The sequence below is a fragment of the Physeter macrocephalus genome, chromosome 13 (genome assembly GCF_002837175.3).
Source record: "Physeter macrocephalus isolate SW-GA chromosome 13, ASM283717v5, whole genome shotgun sequence".
NCBI lineage: Eukaryota > Metazoa > Chordata > Mammalia > Artiodactyla > Physeteridae > Physeter > Physeter macrocephalus.
Genome location: NC_041226.1, coordinates 16,441,022 through 16,460,254, shown reverse-complemented (window position 1 = coordinate 16,460,254; position 19,233 = coordinate 16,441,022). Strand labels below are relative to the sequence as shown.

At 40.1% G+C, this 19,233-nt stretch overlaps 1 protein-coding gene and 1 long non-coding RNA gene across 5 annotated transcripts in view; one reads left to right on the top strand and one right to left on the bottom strand.

Moving 5' to 3' along the window:
* The first annotated feature begins 500 nt into the window (after positions 1 to 500).
* ALG11 (ALG11 alpha-1,2-mannosyltransferase) lies at positions 501 to 17,574 on the top strand. Its single transcript, XM_007108494.4, has 4 exons — positions 501 to 577; positions 5,694 to 5,924; positions 9,453 to 10,384; positions 13,471 to 17,574. The coding sequence occupies exons 1-4, from the start codon at positions 534 to 536 to the stop codon at positions 13,740 to 13,742; spliced, it is 1,479 nt and encodes a 492-aa protein (XP_007108556.1). The 5' UTR covers positions 501 to 533; the 3' UTR covers positions 13,743 to 17,574.
* Positions 10,391 to 19,233, bottom strand: part of LOC102994613 (uncharacterized) — a 40,748-nt gene continuing 31,905 nt past the window's right edge. For 2 of the 4 annotated variants that reach the window (XR_008618969.1, XR_003682528.2), the window contains exon 6: positions 13,489 to 13,578. This is a non-coding gene — a long non-coding RNA (uncharacterized lncRNA). Of the gene's footprint in view, positions 10,532 to 13,488; positions 13,579 to 13,628; positions 13,720 to 19,233 lie in introns of those variants that run through there. The other 2 variants (XR_008618971.1, XR_008618970.1) reach the window with 2 other exon arrangements.

Sequence of the window (19,233 nt, the reverse complement as noted above, 5' to 3'; positions counted from 1 at the left end):
CACCGCCGGTTGGAAAGTGCGGCGTGGCGAGGGCCGGCTTCGGGTCTGCTCTGCACAGCTCCTTCTGGAGCGCCGCGCCTGGCTCCAGGGCGCCGCGGATCCGAAATGCCGCAGCCGCTGCGGGAGTGAACTCCGCACCTGGAAAATCGATCTGAGACGCGCAAGAGCTTCCCATTGGTCTCCAACGGGCGGCAGGCTCTAGACCGGGGGCGGGGGCGCCAGAGTGGGGTCTTCAGTGGGGGAGGGGGCCGAGGGCGGGAGCGCCGGCTGTCCATCACAGGCCACGCCCTCCCCATGCCCAACGCCCCCTATGGCTCCGCCCATGGGGGGGCCGGGCCCGAGTACGCCACGCCGAAAAACCTCTCCACCCCCGCGGGAGATTCTATTGGCTGGAAGGCCGTGGGAAGCTACTACCAGCAACCAATTGAAATGCACAATCGCCCCTGTGTGGGCGGGGTGACCGCACGCTTCCTCAGGAGCCAATAGAGAAGAGGAACAACGAAGCGCTTCCCGAGTTCGTGAGTCGACGGAAGATGGCGGCCGCCGAAAGGGGTTGGTGCTTGCTCGAGTTATTGAGGTGAGGAGCGGGTGGTGTGGGCTCGCAGGCGTTTTCCGTGCCGCAGTGGTACTTGTCCTCCCAGTGCGACTAATGTTTGGGAGGAAGGGCTTTCCTTGTCACGAATCTAAGCTATTTTCTCAAGGCCAGTGACCGTTTCCTCTCCCTTTGGTGTCTTCTAGATAGACAAAGAGGCTGCGTTAAAGACTCAGTTTACCGCGTTTTCTTTCCCTGCGCCACTGCTGGTTGAGGGCTCGAGTTTCCCTCCCGGCTTTAGCTTTTTCTTTCTCTTATTCGCACTCCTATTCGTCTGTCATAAATTATTCGGATTCATTCCTCATTTTCCTTTATGGCTGAGCCACGAATCATTTTCCAATCTATCATGCTCTTTTTGGTGAAGAAGAAACCGGGTCTTCCTTTTTCTTGTCTTATTTTGTCTTCTTTTCACTCACCAGAACTGTCATTGTTAGCATGTCATTTAAATGTCAAGTTTATGTTGAATCCTCTTCTTGATTTTCCATTGATTTCTTTTCTGATTGATGTAAGAATAGTTATATAAAATATTTTTACCTCGTCGTCATTGCATAGGTAATACGTTGTTTCTTGTAGAAAAGTTAGGAAATAAATGAGCAAAACAGAAGTCTTCAGGAATGCTACCATCCAGAGATAACTATTGTTAGCATTTTGGTGAAAAAACTCCCAGACCTTTTTTCCACATTTGTTGTTGTAATACTACTGTATTTTACGTGTGTTGACTTACACTAGTAAAACAGAAGACCTAGTATATTCTACCTACACAGCTCTTTTAACACCGACATATTTTTGTTCAGGTTGAAATTTTATCATTAATACGATAGCATCCTGAATAGCAGTGTATATGTATTCTCTCCAAAATTCAGGTATTATTTCTTCATTATTGCCCCCTCTACTTCAAATTCTGTAATGATTATTTAAATCATTGGAACAGAAAAGTCTATTTTCAGAGCGTTCATATTCTTCCCTGCCATTTGAAATATCCCGAACTCCCTGCTTTGCACATAATAATGACTAAATAAAAGTTTGCTGAATGGAATGATTCACTGTTGATTACAGTTATGTTTTTAAAGTCTTGTGTTTATATATGAATAAATATTTAATGGCACACATTTTAGTTATATTTAAACGAATTCTAAAATTGTTAATTTTGATGTGCAAGTACTGTAGGATGTTTAATAAATTTCTTTATAGAACCTGTATGTGTATCTTTGAAACTAACAGACTCAAAACAAAGGACTGATTCAACTTTAGTCATTAATATGATTTTTTTTCTGATTTTCAGTTGAATAGTTCAGTTTGAAAATCCTATCACATTTATTTTCCCACTTAAGTCATTTGAAGGAAATGTTATAAAAATCTTTGGATTCTGTGAGTCAGCTACATTTTAAATTAAACAGACTTTTTTTTTTTTTTCCCGGTATGCGGGCCTCTCACTGTTGTGGCCTCTCCCGTTGCGGAGCGCAGGCTCCGGACGCGCAGGCTCAGTGGCCATGGCTCACGGGCCCAGCCGCTCCGCGGCATGTGGGATCTTCCCGGACCGGGGCACGAACCCGTGTCCCCAGCATTGGCAGATGGATTCTCAACCACTGCGCCACCAGGGAAGCCCTAAACAGACTTTTTGTCTTGTCCTGGGAAAGCTAACTATCCAAGATAATACGGCTTTTATGAACTGATATATTCCAAACATTAAGTGGCCAATCTTACCACTTCTGTCAAACTCTCTTCATCCTTTACAGCAGTGGTTCTTAAAGTGTGGTCCATAGACCCCTGCAAATCCCCAAGACCCTTTCAGTGGGTCCTCAAGGTCAAAATTATTTTTATAATAATGTTGGGATAACGTTTGCCTCTTTCATTTTGTTGACATTTGCACTGATAGTGCAAAAGTAATGGTGGATAAAACTGCTACTTAGCACAAATCAAGGCAGTGACATCAAACTGTACTAGTAGTCATGGTGTTTCACCTCCATGCACTTGCTAAAGTCAGTTTTTCTTAAGAGTGTCCTTGATGAAGCAGTAAAAATTATTAATTTTCTTAAATCTCAACCCTTGAGTACATATCTTTTTAATATTCTATATGACAAAATGGGGGGAACACATAAAGCACTTCGACATACCAAAGTAAAGTGGTTATCTCAAGGAAAACCTCTTTTATGATTGTCTACATTGCAAGTTGAATTAGACACCTACTTTTTACAGGACACAGTTTTTATTTGAAAGACCGACTGACAGACAAACTGACTTGGGTATTTAGTAGATATTTTCTTGAAAATGAATGATTGACCCTATCACTTCAAAGAAAACAAGTGACTGGGAATTCCCTGGCAGTCCAGTGGTTAGAACTCTGCGCATCCACTGCAGGGGGCACAGGTTCGATCCCTGGTCGGGGATCCCCGAAGCTGTGTGTGCGGCCAAAAAAAAAAAAAAAAAAACAGAAACAAAGAAAACAAGTGACAGAATTTGTTGCTAATGATAAAGTTTGAGTTTTCAAGTGAAAGTTAGAATTTTGGGAAACTTGTATCTGCCATTCTGACCTTGACCATTTTCCAATACTTAAAAGATTTTTTCTGATGAGATGGGTAGTAATCTTAACAAATGTGATTTTGGGGTATTGTATAAAGAAATGTGTCAACATTTGGAAGCTCTCCATAACTCATGAACCAATATTGCCCAAATAAGTCACAATGTTACAAAATCACATATACAGAAAAGTTCCATTCAAAGGGCAAGATAAACCAATAGATTTCACTGTAACAGAGCATGGAAAGGGCATTGATAGGGTTTCAGATTCCATGTTGCAATTGACTGTTAAGAAATTGCCACTTGTCTAATTTGGTATAGTATTACAGAAGAATATTCGTAGCCAGAATAGGCCATTTAAAAATACTCCTCTCTTTTCCTCCTACATATGTGAGTGAGCCTGGGTTTTCTTCGTATACTTGAACCAGAACAACATATCATTACAGATTGAATGCAGAAGCACGTATGAGAAGCCACTGTCTTCTGTTAAGCCAGACATTAAAAACAGTGACACCCTCCTTACTACTTTTTTTGGTTTAGAAAACATAAGTTTTTTAAAATAAAAATGTTTATGTTATGTAATGGATTTATTTCTTTAATGGATTCATAATTTTTTAAAAGTTTCTCAGTTTTAATGTCTAATATGTTAAATATTGGTAGATATAATCAGTGTAACAGTGGTTCTCAATCAGAGGTGATTTTGCCCCTGCAGGACATTTGGCAGTGTCTCAAGATATTTTTGATTGTCCTGGTTGGGAGGATACTCCTGGCATCCAGTGCGTCAAGACCAGGGATGCAGTTAAACATTCTGTAATGCACACAACAAAGAATTATCTGGTCCAAAATGTCAGTAGTGCTGTGGTTGAGAAACCTGATGTAAACAAAAACTGTATGGAGTCCTCAGCGGTTTCTAAGAGTTTTTACGGTTATAAGAGTATAAAGGTGTCCTGAGACCAAATCATCAAGTAATGGACTTGTTCATAATAGGAAATCCCACATGAGAAATTTATTTCAAAACTAAATATCAATAAAATATTTATTCCTCTAAAGAATTTGTATGTTTTCTACTTAGGGATAATGAAAACCATGTAGCTACACAGAATATCCACCTATTTGGTTTGGTCACTAAGCAGCCCAGAACCCAATCTGCTGTTCACTACTGTGTACAAATTTAGAGCCTGCATCTCTGTGCCCTCCACCCCCGTCTCCGCTCCCCTCCCCATGCCCCAACATACTTTAACCGTATACGTTCCCTGGTCTTGACTTCTCATTATTTAAGTTTTAGTATTTTATTGTTTTTATGTCTTATAGGCCCCTCAAATCCTTTATAAAAGCTAGGCAGTGTATTAAAAAAAATTGTTAGGTACCAGCTATATTAGCCAACCCTATGAGAAAACCATACCTTGAAAAAACAATTTAACATAATTTAAGAGACATCTGAGGAGAAACTAACACACCATTGTAAAGCAATTATAATCTAGTAAAGATGTTAAAAAAAAATTCTCACACGCATGAAGTACTGTTTCATAAGGTTGTGAGAAAGCCAAGGTAACGGTTTCTATTATTAAAAGTCTTGCATTTCGGTATGACACATTTGTCGTATTGAAACACACACCCCACCCCACCCCAAAAAAAGACATCTGCGGATGTAATAAAATTTTGCATTCAGTCAACAAATGTTTTTTGATTGCCTTCTCAGCCAGGTATGATGCTAGGCATTGGGATATGGTGGTGAACAGGCCTGGGTCCTTTGCTGAGCCTCAGTCGACCTGGCAGTTATAGAGAATCTTGCAGCAGTGACTGGGAGTGAATCTGCCTACATGCAGGAAGTAGAACGGTCGTGGATTTTTGGCATCTCATTCAGAGGCACATGGGAAGACAGTGGTTTCAGGGTCATGTAAACAGATCAGATGCAAAACTCAGAATTGAACTGGAAAAATCTAAGCTCCATTCCCCTTCCGTCAAAAATTGTTCTACTTGGGAGTTCCCTGGCCGTCCAGTGGTTAAGACTCCGAGCTTCCACTGCAGGGGTACGGGTTCGATCCCTGGTTGGGGAACTAAGATCCCACAAGCCACATGGCAAGGCCAAAAAAAAGAAAAGAAAAAAATTCTGCTTGAGGCAAAGTGAGATAATAAAGATGATTTAATGTCTCACTAAACTTTTAACTATGGAATATTGACTATGGAATATTTCTTTGGATTACATATTGTCATTTTGAGGGTCAGATGCCTTTCCCAGGCATAATTTGTTTAGGTTAATAATTAAATTTATTTTAATCCTTTAACATATATACTGAGTTAGGAGAAAGGTGGCTCCACATTGATTTTTACTGCTGATTAAAAAGAAAAAATACGTTGAATTGCCAGCATGCTGTGGAATTAAAGGGGACCTGCACTTTTGACATTAGATATTTTGTAGCATTAGAATTTTAATAACTGAGTATTTTGTTAGACCACAAGCTATAAAAATTTTCTTTGCTGCTAATATATAAAGCAGTTATGTGAAAGTAGACTTTAATTTGTAGCCTTTCTTTTTTTAATGGGCATTATATCCATTTTCACCCCCCTTCCCCTCTCATTTCAGGTTTTTTTATTCATTATTCTTCCCTGGGCTAATTGTATGTGGAGTTTTATGTGTGTGTTTACTCATTGTCCTTTGGGGAATCAGACTGCTGCTACAGAGAAAGAAAAAGTCGGGCTCAGCTAGCAAAACTGGGAAAAATCAAACGGTGATTGCATTTTTCCATCCCTACTGCAACGCTGGCGGAGGAGGAGAAAGAGTGTTATGGTGTGCCTTAAGGGCTCTACAGAAAAAGTAGGTATGCATCTTTCTTAACATTTGGTATATTGTTACTATTTTTGTAAAAAAATCATCACCCAGAATGTATCTTTCTCTAGTCATAGCCAGGGATTCCTTTTTTAAACTATTCTTCAGTAAGGAAACACTGCTCATATGCCAACCTGTCTTACAGTATCCTACTGCATTTTACTTGATATGATAAAGAAACAGAAAGGGAAAGTATCTGCCTTTTTATGGCATAATTTAGTGGGGATAACTTGAGAGAGTATGTGGAGAAGAGATTGAATACTAAACAGGAAATATACCAAGTACTGTGAAGCACTTTAAACCTGAATACTTTTAGTCAGTGGTGGCACACAGGAAATAATCTCTCTGAAAGCATCTATTTGATTCTGATTTTGATATCATTATCAGTTGGATAGTCTTAAGTAAGTTACCATGTTAGAAAGAATTAGGTGTTACACATCTTTTAATGTTCTAGGCTTCCTTCTCCCCAGCCCTATCCCACAAGAAAAAAAAAGGCACAGCAAAATACAGGTTTCATTATTGTTTATGATAAGAGGAAAATTATCCTTCCATGGCGACCCTACTTCCTGGCACACGCCCTTCATTCAGTTTCAGAGTCTTCCCATGTAATGCCCTTAGCTCCACATTTCTGCATTCTTGGCCCTTCTTGGCTTCTAGCCACCGTCCCTGTGTATCCTCTGCCATCTCCCATAACTGCCTAAATCCAGAGAATTTTCTTAAATCCCAGCTTAATTCCCACCTCGTTGAAGCCTTCCTGCTGTAGTCCATACTGTTCTTTCCTTCTCATAACACTGTGCATTAGCCTTGTCTCTAGAGTACCCTTGAGGGCCGTGGTCAAGTTTCATGATACCTGTACTCATACTCCCCCGCAACCCCTATTACTCCTCTACCTGACTGATGAGAAAAAAAATCCAAATAATTAGTATGACGTAGAAGATACTTTTTCATCTTGCTCCTGCCACATTTTGCTTCTCATCCCTCCCCATCCCCTCACACATACTTTGCTCCAGCACACTGACCTAGGAGCGTCACGCCCTCTCAAGATTCCTTGCCTTTCCATCTAGTGTTGCTTTTTTTCTGAAATAACCTTTTTCTCCTTAGGGAAGTCCTACAAGTCTTTCCTGACTCAGCATAAGCTACAGTACACTTTTCCTTCAATCTCCCTATATTTAGGGAGTGGGGGAAGCGGGGAGGACCTACTATGTATTGGGTTGGCCAAAAAGTTCGTTCGGGTTTCTCTGTAACATCTTACAGAAACCCCGAACCAACTTTTTGGCCAACCAATATCAAGCACTGTTCTAAGGGGTTGAATTTAAATGGTGAACAAGATGGATCAAATCCCTCTTATGGACCTTAGATTTCAGTTGAGAGAGAGACAAGATAATAAACGGAAAATACCAAATGGTGAGAAGTGTTATATAAGAAATTCAAATAGGGTAATATGAGAGTGACTCCACCCTTTAGACTGAGTAAATTAGGTACAGTCTGAGGAAATAGCACAACTAAATTCTGACCGACAAAAATAGCTGACGTTGGGGCTTCCCTGGTGGCACAGTGGTTGAGAGTCCGCCTGCCGATGCAGGGGACACGGGTTCGTGTCCCGGTCCGGGAAGATCCCACATGCCGTGGAGCGGCTGGGCCCGTGAGCCATGTCCGCTGAGCCTGCGCGTCCGGAGCCTGTGCTACGCAACGGGAGAGGCCACAACAGTGAGAGGCCCGTGTACCGCAAAAAAAAAAAAATAGCTGACATTTACTGAGCTTTTACTGTCTGCCGGACATGGTTTGAAGTGTTTAACGTGTGTTAGGTGACTCAGTCCTCATTACAACCTAGCGAGGTGGTTACTGTTATCCTCATTTGACAGGCAAGGGAACTGAGTTCCTAGAGCCCATGTTCTAAACATATGCTCTCCTGCTCACTTTATGAAAAGACAGTGAGGGTGAGAAAAGAGAATTCAAAGCAGAGGGAGCAACTGCTGCAAGTCCCCTAAGACTGCAAGGAGCCTGGCTTGTTCAGAGAAGGGAATCCAGTTTGGCTGAACCCTGCTGAGCAAGTGAGCGAGTTGGGGGGCAGGGGGTTCCAGAGGGAGGCGGCGCCCAGTACGCAGGGCTTGAGCGAGCAGGGTGAGGAGTTTAGACTTTATTCCAAGTGCTGTGGAAAACCATATGAGGGTTTTAAACAGATATCCTGCTTATCTACTGCTGCTTAATAAACCACCCCAAACTGAATGGCTTAAAGCAAGAATTTATTATTATTTCTCAGGGTTTGGAAGTTGACAGGCCCTGTTTGGAGTCCTTCACGCTCAAACTGTTGCAGTTAGATGGCAGCTGGGGCTGGAGTTGTCGGAAGGCTTCTTCACTCACAGATATGGTTCCTGGGCTGGGATGACTGGGTCAGGCATCTCCGTCACCAAGCAGCCTCTCCGTGTGACTAGCTTGGGCTTGCACACAACATGGCGGTGTCAGGAAAGCAGGACTTCTTACAGGACAGCTGTCTCCCCTTAGAGTGAAGTAGAAGGTGTCAGTCTCTTAGAGCCTGGGTCCAGAAACTGGCACAATGTCACTTTTGCCATATTCTATTGGTAAAAGCAGTCAGGAGCCCACTGTTTCTCCAGGGGAGGGGACATAGATCCACCTCTCAACGGGAAAAGTGTCAAAGATTTTGTGGCCATCTTTAAGCTGCCAGAGATGACCATCCTTTTTACATTTTAAAAGGCTCAATCTAGTTGCTGGGAGGGGGGCTAGGGAGAAGCGACTAGATGCTCATCCTTTAGACATCACAGCATCCTGGGCTCTTCATCAGTACACAGCACATTATTTGTTTATATATCTGTTCTCTCCACTGGACTGAGCTCCTCGAGGATAAAGACTCTCCATCATCCCTTATTCCCTAGAACCTAGTAGCTCACACTAGATAGTTAATAAATGTTTTATATGACTCAGAGAATAATTATAAACACAGCCAGAGTGAGGCCAAAGTGTTAAAATCATAAGAATGTACTTTTCCATATTTCCATTATAATTATATCTAATTGTGATGCAGGCACAAGGTCTAGCTTTTAAAACCTTTGTGCATTTCTCAGATTAAAAACACAAATGCTTTAGCATTTATGATCCTATCTAAAGATACCTTTAGTGAATTTTAACTCTTGTTTATGAATATTTTATTAATATTTCATTACTATTATAATGCTGAGAAAGTTGTCCAAATTTTTTGAATACTTCTTAAAAATGAAAATGTCTCATTTATAAATCAGTAATTCTGTTGATGTCCACTGTATGCAAAACTCTTAGTGGAGAGAAAAGCAAAGAACTAGAAGTCTCCTTTGGAGGGCTGACATTTTAGTTGTAGGGCAGTGGAAGACCCAGGAGAGAGTGGAGTCAGTAAAAAACAGTGGAAAACATTTTTTTAGTCTAAAAATAAGCTTCTTTATGATTGTGAGAAAATAATTATCTACAATGTTTTGCTTGATTTTAACCTAAACTAATGAAATTCTTAACTGTTACATTCTGTTTTAGGTATCCTGAAGCAGTTTATGTTGTTTATACTGGTGATGCTGATGTGAGTGGTCAACAGATCCTGGAAGGTGCTTTCAGAAGATTTAACATCAGATTAACTTGCCCAGTGAAGTTTGTTTTATTAAGGAAGCGCTACCTCGTGGAAGATTCACTCTATCCTCATTTCACACTGCTGGGTCAAAGTCTGGGATCCATTTTTCTTGGCTGGGAAGCTCTGATGCAGTGTGTTCCCGATGTTTACATCGATTCGATGGGCTATGCTTTCACGCTTCCCCTGTTTAGGTATTTAGGCGGTTGCCGAGTTGGAAGCTATGTTCATTATCCCACCATCAGCACGGACATGCTCTCTGTAGTGAAGAATCAAAATGTCGGATTTAACAATGCAGCCTTCATCACCAGGAATCCTTTTCTCAGCAAAGTAAAGCTTGTCTACTACTATTTATTTGCTTTTATATATGGGCTTGCTGGTTCTTGCAGTGATGTCGTCATGGTCAATTCTTCTTGGACGCTAAACCATATTCTCTCACTGTGGAAGGTTGGGAATTGCACTGATATTGTTTATCCACCTTGTGATGTGCAGACGTTTCTGGACATTCCCTTACACAAGGAGAAGACAACCTCAGGACATTTACTGGTTTCGATTGGCCAGTTCAGGCCTGAAAAGAATCATCCTCTGCAGATCAGAGCCTTTGCTAAATTGCTGAATAAAAGGGAGGCTGAGTCACTTCCTCCACTTAAACTTGTCCTCATTGGAGGTTGTCGTAACCAAGACGATGAACTTAGGGTAAACCAACTGAGAAGGCTTTCTGAGGACCTAGGAGTTCAAGAAGACGTGGAATTTAAAATAAACATTCCATTTGATGAATTAAAGAATTACTTGTCTGAAGCAACAGTTGGTCTGCATACCATGTGGAACGAGCATTTTGGGATTGGTGAGTTTGTCCTGTAAACAACTTGTTTGGTGCCATGAGATATACATTTTAGGTGATTTTGATAAAATGATAATATTCCGGAAGTTTTTAGCAAGTCCTCAGTCTCTTCCCCGAGTCCACCAAGTGTGCTTTTCCTCATTTGAGACCCTGTAAAATATATAATCAATAATAATAGCTAATGTTTATTGACCACTCACTGTGTGGTGGTCACTCTCAAGGTCTTTACAAGTATTATCTGATTTAACTCTCTCTGGAACTTCACTTAATAGGTATTATGATTATTTCCATTTTATAAACTCAGACACAGAGAGGGTTTAGAACTTGCCTAAGCTCAGTCACACAGTAAGAGATCGAGCCCAGATTCGAATCCAGACAGCCTCTGCTCTTAACTACTGTATTTTCTCTTCCCACCTAACCCCATCTGTGTGCTGGTTCAGATTCCTGGGCCTCACGCTAATCCTACTGAGGAGCCACATCAGAATTTCTGGGTGGGCCCAGGTGGAGGTGTTTTGGTAAAGCCCCTCAGGTGATTCTGTTGTGCATCAAAGGCCGGGAACCCCTGTCTCCAGGTAGGCTCCTCAGAAGAACCTTTTGGTTCTTTTATTGATTGTGTGCTTATTACTGGAATGGCCTCAGGTGTTCAGTTTGGACAGCCATGTGAATGGTGGTGGCTTTCGCCCACAGAGGCCTCCAAGAGCGGAGGCACGTGAGGGGCTGAGTTTCGAGCACGCGGAGTGGAATTGGCTGAGGGACGTGTGTGCGTCCAGCAGGCCTCATACTTGTGAGTCTGAAGTAAGGAGAGGGGGCTGGCCCAGGAATACAGACTCGGGAGTTGTCCAGGTGGGTACCGCAGCCCGGTGGGCGTGGACGTGGATGTGGACGGGGTGGCCTAAGGGGAGTCTGTAGAGCAACAGGAGGCCCGCAGTGCAAAAGGCTGAGAACAGAGAGAGGCCACAAGTTGGCAGAAAGGTAGCCAGTGAAGGAGAAGGAAGAAAACCAGGCAGAGAGTCATGGAAACCAAGGGAAGTGAGGGTTTAGGGAAGAAGGGAAAGGGCGACATATTCCATATTCCAGTGCTGCCCAGATGCTGGGCAAGATGAGGGCATGGGGGGCGCCTGGGTGAGAGCATTGTCGACGGAGGAGTGGGCGTGAGGGTCACTGGTGGGGGGTGAGTGGAGCGCTGAGTGCAGATGAGCCAGTGGAGCTGGCGAGCGCAGACCACGCTGGCCCTGAGTTATCTGTGAAAGATGGAACGAGAGACCTTGGCCAGGGGAGGACTTGTGACCTGGAGAGAGAGAGAGAGAGAGAGAGAGAGAGAGAGAGAGAGAGAGATGTGTGTGTGTGTGTGTGTGTGTGTGTGTGTGTGTGTGTGTACACCCTCACGGAGACTTTGTTTTTACGAGTTTGAACTAGCTTAAGGGCTGATAGGAAGGGGCCAGTAGAGAGGGAGAAGTGGAAGATTCTAGAGGGAGAGGGTAACATTGATTCGGTCAAAGTCTCTAAGAAAGTACAGAGGAACAGTATCTAGCCTGGAACGGAATATTATGGTGTAATCCATATTTTTCAAATAAGAGTTCAAATTAAAGCATTAGCAGAAAATTCTGTAGAGATTTCGCCCGTGTTGAAGAAATAGTTGTTAATGATTTAACTTCTCTCCTGTGCATCTAGGATGATATCAGCTCTGTACCATCCTTTGGAGAAGTAAGAAAACAGTAAACTAAATCATTTTCTGAAGGGCTTAGTTCTCTCTAGAAACATGGGTAAGAAAGGCTGGCTAGAATAGTTTATATCCTCACCTACATCATTTGGCAGAAACTAATCAAAACTTTCATTTAGTTCAGCACTGCTATCGGGCTGCACACAGTTGTCTCAGATTTGCCAGAAATCCAGGCAGTAACAAAAGCACCAGCCTTACTTAGTGTGCCTCACGAAGATGGCTTACTTTTTTCCTGTTTTCTCCTAATGCTGTAATTTGAACATTTTGTTTTTGATATCTTTGTTTTTTCTTATTCAGGAATATTTTATAGTTTCAAAGTATTTAGGAATTCTTTAATTAGAAAAATAAAGGCAATGGGATTATCTTTCAGGTTCTAAAAGTACCCATGAATTAAATCACTCACATCCCCCTCTTAAAAAACACAACAAAACCTTAAATCACATTGCTGTTAAGTTTTCTTACAGTAAGAAATAAGACCAACCTGCGCTAGAGTACAAAAACCTGAAATTCTAAAAAAAACAAAAAAAACCCCTGAAATTCTGAGCATGAAAATAATTTATTGATTAGACATCTGGTTTATTCAAGCATAAGGCCTACCAAAGATAGAATTAACACAGCTCATGGAAGAGGAAGAAAACCCCATCCAGCACCTGCTTTGTCTCAGATTTCCTGGGGACAAAATTTATGCATTCTGTACTACAGCCTCACCCTAAAGCATTCACATGTGCTTGATATTAACTTGAATAGGATATGAGAAACTCTCTGTACACTGAACTTGGCAAGCATCATTAGTGATGCAACTTTCAGAGACATTCTTAGGCACAAGAAATAGCACTGCCTACAGTGAGAGTCTTTGACAAAGAAAAGAATATCATTAAATATAATCGTACAAATAGAAAGAAAAATATACACACTTTTGCCAATGGGTTGCTTCACATACCAGGAAAAATGTCACAATCAGAGATTTTCTTTCGATGAGATTAAAACACCGATACTCAACTTTTAATGTTTTTGATATCTTTTTTTACCCCCTTTTATCTTTTCATATCCACTAGTTATCTACCATCTTGCTAATAACATTCTCTAGTCTTCTTTGTTTTATTATCTGCAGTATATTTACTTTTTATAGACTATCCTTCTATCTACTTGTCTGTTTTAGTAAAGACAAGTAGCATTATTAAGAAGCTTTGATAACTAAAAAACTTTAAATTATTTTATTTTCACCAGGGAAGTTAAATGAGTAAATTTGTAGACATACATTTACTTAAATTGCCCATGAATCATTTAAACTTTGTAAAGGGTTCTGCTCATCCTTGTTCTTATGAACACATTCAGAAACTTAAAAGACGACATGATTTCTGTTTCTCAGGAATTGTTGAGTGTATGGCAGCCGGCACGATTGTCCTTGCACACAATTCAGGGGGCCCGAAGCTCGACATTGTCGTTCCTCACCAAGGCGAGAGAACTGGGTTTCTGGCTGAAAGTGAAGAAGACTATGCTGAGACTATGGCCCATATTCTTTCCATGTCTGCGGAAAAGAGACTCCAAATCAGGAACAATGCTCGTGCATCTGTAAGCAGATTCTCCGATCAGGAGTTTGAAGTGACATTCCTGACGTCTGTGGAAAAATTATTTCAGTAATTCCATATCTGTACAAACTAAAGATATTTTATATAAAATGGTTAGATACCTTCATATGTTAATATTTTTCTAAACTCATTCCCTATTGTAATAAAGTTAATCTAAGCAAGGCCCTCAGCAGTATGTATATAACCAAGGTATTTATTTCAGCGGAAACAGGCAAAATTACCTAAATGGAAAAGGTAACCTTATATAGTTTAAATATAAAAATTTTAGACTAGTGTTTGATCTCGAATTTTGAAAAATATGGGTCTGAAAGAAAAAAATGAACAATCTTAATTTTGGTATAATCCATATTTTTAAAATCCTATTTATCAAATCACTTTACTTTAGAAACCAGGAAAGAGAATTTCCTTTTAGAAAAAGGGAAATATTGGGGAAAAAAATGGGTGATTGATAATTGATTAGTACTTTAGAATTATTTTGACATTTTTGGAACACAGAAGAATTCTGGTACGTTTAAATTCAAGCAATATTGTGGGTAAAATTTTTGAATCTAATGATCCTCTTAAAAGAACAAAAACTTTAAGCAGACTTAATCATGTTCTAAAAGCATGTAGTCAAAAGACAGGCTCACTGTGATTGCTCCATGTGTGTGCGTGGGCATGTGGAGACCAGGGTGCTGCCAATAATCCTTTCCATTAACTAGGTATTTGTGAAAATAGTTTTATGTTTAGTGCTATCACTACATTTTTATGGACCTCTCATTATCCCTTAACGTTTTCACGTCCCAGAGGCTGGAAGTCAGCTCTTTGAAGTCATTCAGGAGGCCTAAGTCAGAACATCGCGGTAAGTTGTTTTTCTGATACTGAAGATACAATATTTGGATCCTTCCACATCATGCATCGTCAGATAGTGAGGTGGCATTTTGAAAAGAGCACTGGACTAGCAGGTACAATAGCTGGACCTGACCTCGGCTTCATCGTTTACAAACATCTGACCTTTTGACACTAAAGCTGCTCCCTAATCTTTCTGAGTGTCAGCTTCTTTTTCTGTAACCTGGAGATGGTAATGGCTGTCCTCACTGCCTTTCATAGTTGTCATGAAAACAGGGAACACAGAAAGTATGTGAAAGTACTTTGAAAATTATACAAGTTACTTTAAAGGTAACTATAGTAAATGTCTTCTAGAATCCTATCTTTATCAATGCATTATGATCCTATGTAGATTCTTGTTACTAAGCCAGTAACTAGGAATCAGTATAATTTAACAGGTCTCCTATCCTGAATAACTAGCATGGAAAAGTGAATATATACATGTGCAGATATGGCTGTTGAGACTATAACTTTTGGCATTTCTGCATACATAATCAGTTCCTTCCAGTTCATTAAATTGACCTCCTTCACAGTCTGATACACCTTTGTGTTAGGGGCATGTGAAAGAGGTACATTTTTCCTTTCCAGTCTCCTCTCGTCCATTCATCAATCCACCCAGCTTCGTTATCTGCTTCCAGTTACATCATTGATTCGTCTGCAGGCCATCTTCTGTCCTCAGATCAAAAAGCACCAAAACAGAGTCCCAGGATGTTCTGACACACCAGAGTAGCTTTGTGTTGGAGAGTATTCAATTTAGAAAAGAAAAACTGGTGGAAATTGGAGCTGGAAGGAGCCCTACAAATTCTCCAGTCCAATTTTCTCTTATTTTCAACTTTACAGACAGGAACAATTTAAAGAACTTTGATTCTGTCAGTATCACAAAGTTGTTTAATGACAAAATCAGGATTACCACCCGGGAGTTCTGACCCCCAGCCCAGTGCTTTTTCTTATCTTATAGCTAGTCTTTGAAGTAAGATTTATTACCATTGCCCACTCAGCCTACCCATCTACCCAAAGAAAATCATGGGACTGGAGATAAATTGAAATGGACAGAGCAAAAGTAGAGGATATAGGAAAGGAAGAAAGGATTCTGAAATTCCACAAAACATTTTTTAAGGTAATTTCTTCAAAATGATTTTCATTTATCACAAACCTATCATTAGAAAATTTGCATATATGTTTCCTTTCAGTGTTCCTAATGTGGTGTTAAATGTTTGTTTGTTTCTGAATATTTGATACCATGAAGAATGTCAAAGCAATATGTAAGCTACTGTCTCCCTGGAGAAATTGAGTGACTATTAATTCCTGTAAGACACTGCTTTTGAGTGGTCCAAACATGCTGTTTTGAACCTACAGCAGTGGTGATTCACATTCTTATTTCCAGTTGTGCATAACAAACTACATGTTACATGTTCTTTTATAGTAATTATTTGTATCTAAATATGATTTAGATTTAATAGGTACAAAGTCTATATCTAAATAAGATCTAAAGAAGTGGTTTTATTATCTTAGATACTTTTCCCAGTACAGTGCCTTTATACCCCTCATGTAGTCTCCCAATTCTGAATTATTTATTATCTACTGCTAATATTCCCAAGCTCCACATGCCAAGAATTTTTTTTTAAGAAAGAAAAAAGTTTTTAAAGGCAAAACAAAACTGTTTTGCCTCTTGAACCCAAGAATAGGTTGTCAGGTTTAATAGATTTTTTTTAATGAATATTTCAGACATATAAAATACTACAGAGCTTCATACACTTTAATAATTTTCAGGGTATTTTACAAAGTCATATTCCAGACAAAATTATGAGATAGGGGCCAGTGTGATTATCAGTGCTTTCAGAATATTTGTGTATTTAATTATGTAAATGTACCCTAGACTCCAGAACTATGATATGAATAAATAAGTGAAGGTGTGTCTGCTAAATGTGTCAATGGGTACAATGAAAAAGTTACTTCCCACACTACTATATATTAAATAGATAACTAATAAGAACCTACTGTATAGCACAAGGAACTCGAGTATACTCAATACTCTGTAGTGACCTGTATGGGAAAAGAATCTAAAAAAGAGTGGATATATGTATATGTATAATTGATTCACTTTGCTGTACAGCAGAAACTAACACAACATTGTAAATCAACTATACTCCAATTAAAAAAAAAGTTACTTCCATTAAACCACAACAAGAGGCTATGCAAATTACTAGAATCAAATTAATGCCCATGTGATTTGCCCTACCTCATCCACTATTCCTCTATCCCCACCCTAATTAAGGCCACCCTTGCCTTTGGAGAAGCATCAGTTCCAATACTCTAGTGCTATGTGCTCACTTGGATCATGCATAACTGTTACAAGACACTTAGAAGGGAGGTTAAGGGTTGTTAACACTTCTTGGTACTATTTAAAGAATGATCAAGTTGATAGATGTCATACATAGTTACCAAAACGCATGATTTTTCTAACAAAATTTATTCTAAAGACATATGCAGGTCTGATCAATAGTTTCCATTTAAAAGACGTAGCCAAGCCTAAAACCAGAGTAAAGCAATCAGAACTGGGCCTCAAGAACATGATTAAGGTAATGGTGTGTGTAAGATAGGTAAGGTGAATTGGGCTGGAGCAGGTTGAAAAACCTTACAGATATGCATACCTATCACATTGAATACTTCCTAATTTACAGCAAAGAACTCAAAATCTTAGAATGAATGATAAGGGTGGGTGGCTGTTACCTAAAGGAGATTTTAGCTAAGCATCTTGTTATTGGAGAAAACCTGATATGTTTATTTTTATTTTTATTTTTTTTGTGGTATGCGGGCCTCCCTCTGCTGTGGCCTCTCCCGTTGCGGAGCACAGGCTCCGGACGCGCAGGCTCAGCGGCCATGGCTCACGGGCCCAGCCGCTCCGCGGCATGTGGGATCTTCCCGGACCGGGGCGCGAACCCGGTTCCCCTGCATCGGCAGGTGGACGCGCAACCACTGCGCCACCAGGGAAGCCCCTATGTTTATTCTTAAACACTGACCTTAAACATTCCTTTTTTTTTTTTTTTTTTCCTGTATATAATTGATCTTTGGGATTTTTCAGGAACCATGTTTCATTTTCCATGCTTTCAGGTACTGTTTAGAATAAGGATGATACCAGCAGATTCAGTGTCTGAACCAGATAATGTCCTGAAAGTAAATTAAACATGTATATACTGACCACTAAAAGAGCTGTAGAATTAAAGATGTTTCAATCCCTCAGGGTCATGTGTTACCTAGTTTGAAACTAACATATGGTGAGAAATTGTTAAATATTCTTAGCCTCATGATGTGACCATACTGAGCCCTAAAAGAGTGGAATGTACTCTGTACTCCAAGTTGGAAGAACAGCCCCTCAGACATCACCAGGAAAATAAAGATGGAAAAGACTGGACACATCCCAGTTAGGGAAATCTTGATACTTACATTCCCCACATTTAATATTATACCAAATGTAAATGCTAAGCAAAACTTAGGAATAATTTGACCAACCACTCCTCATCTGTGTTTACTTGGTTCAGCAGTGCATCAATGTGCCAATTTAGTTTTATTTTCATTATAGACCAGATATTTCAGGCCGAATTCTACCACTTAGGTATAACCACTCTTGTCCTTCATAACAGCAGGCACAACAAATCAACAAATATCTGCTAAGCTCCAGGCACATGTTCAACACTGGGATTGTTATAATTAATACAAAAAGTTTAAGTCTAGTTTCATGCCTCAAAGAGCTTACAGTCTTAATGAGGAAATTGTATTAGTATTTACTTACTCAATTAAGAAACATTTCTAGCATGGTGCTAAGCACTATATATAAAAAGATCATCATAAGAAACAAAGACCAGATATAGTCCCTGCCTTCCAGAAGTTTATAATCTATACATTTGAAACTATTAGAAAATAATTCAATGAAACAATAAAATTATTATTTGGTACATAACTGACATGCCTTGTTCCTCTCCTTGCTCAATTACCTTACTCCTGTAAGTGTCAACATCAGCTTCAGAAAAGCATGTTCAATATACCTTAAGAAATTTCAAAGTCATGGTTTTATAAAACGACAGATTCATTATTTTAGGGCTTCCCTGGTGGCGCAGTGGTTGAGAATCCGCCTGCCAATGCAGGGGACACGGGTTCGTGCCCCGGTCTGGGAAGATCCCACGTGCCGCGGAGCGGCTGGGCCCGTGAGCCATGGCCGCTGAGCCTGCGCGTCCGGAGCCTGTGCTCCGCAACGAGAGAGGCCACAACAGTGAGAGGCCCGCGTACCACAAAAAAAAAAAAAATTTTGAACTTCAAAGGACTCCAAATTTTAGAACTAATAAGAGAGTTCAGTGAGGTTACAGGATACAACATCAATAGTGTTTCATACACTAGCGGTAGCCAAAATGTAGTAGGAGAAAAATGACCCCGTTAATAATGGCAATAGCAACAAAAAAGTTAAGTGGTTTCTGTATCATGAAGAAAACTACAAAAATACTGAAGAATATTTTAAAAGGCATAAATAGATGGAGAGCTATACTATATTCGTGGATGTTAAGACTTATAATCACAAAGATGTGAATTCCCATAAATTAATCAACAAATGTAATCTCATTCTCATCAAAATCCCAACAAGGTTTTTCATGACACTTTACAAGAGAATGCAAGGATGTATACGT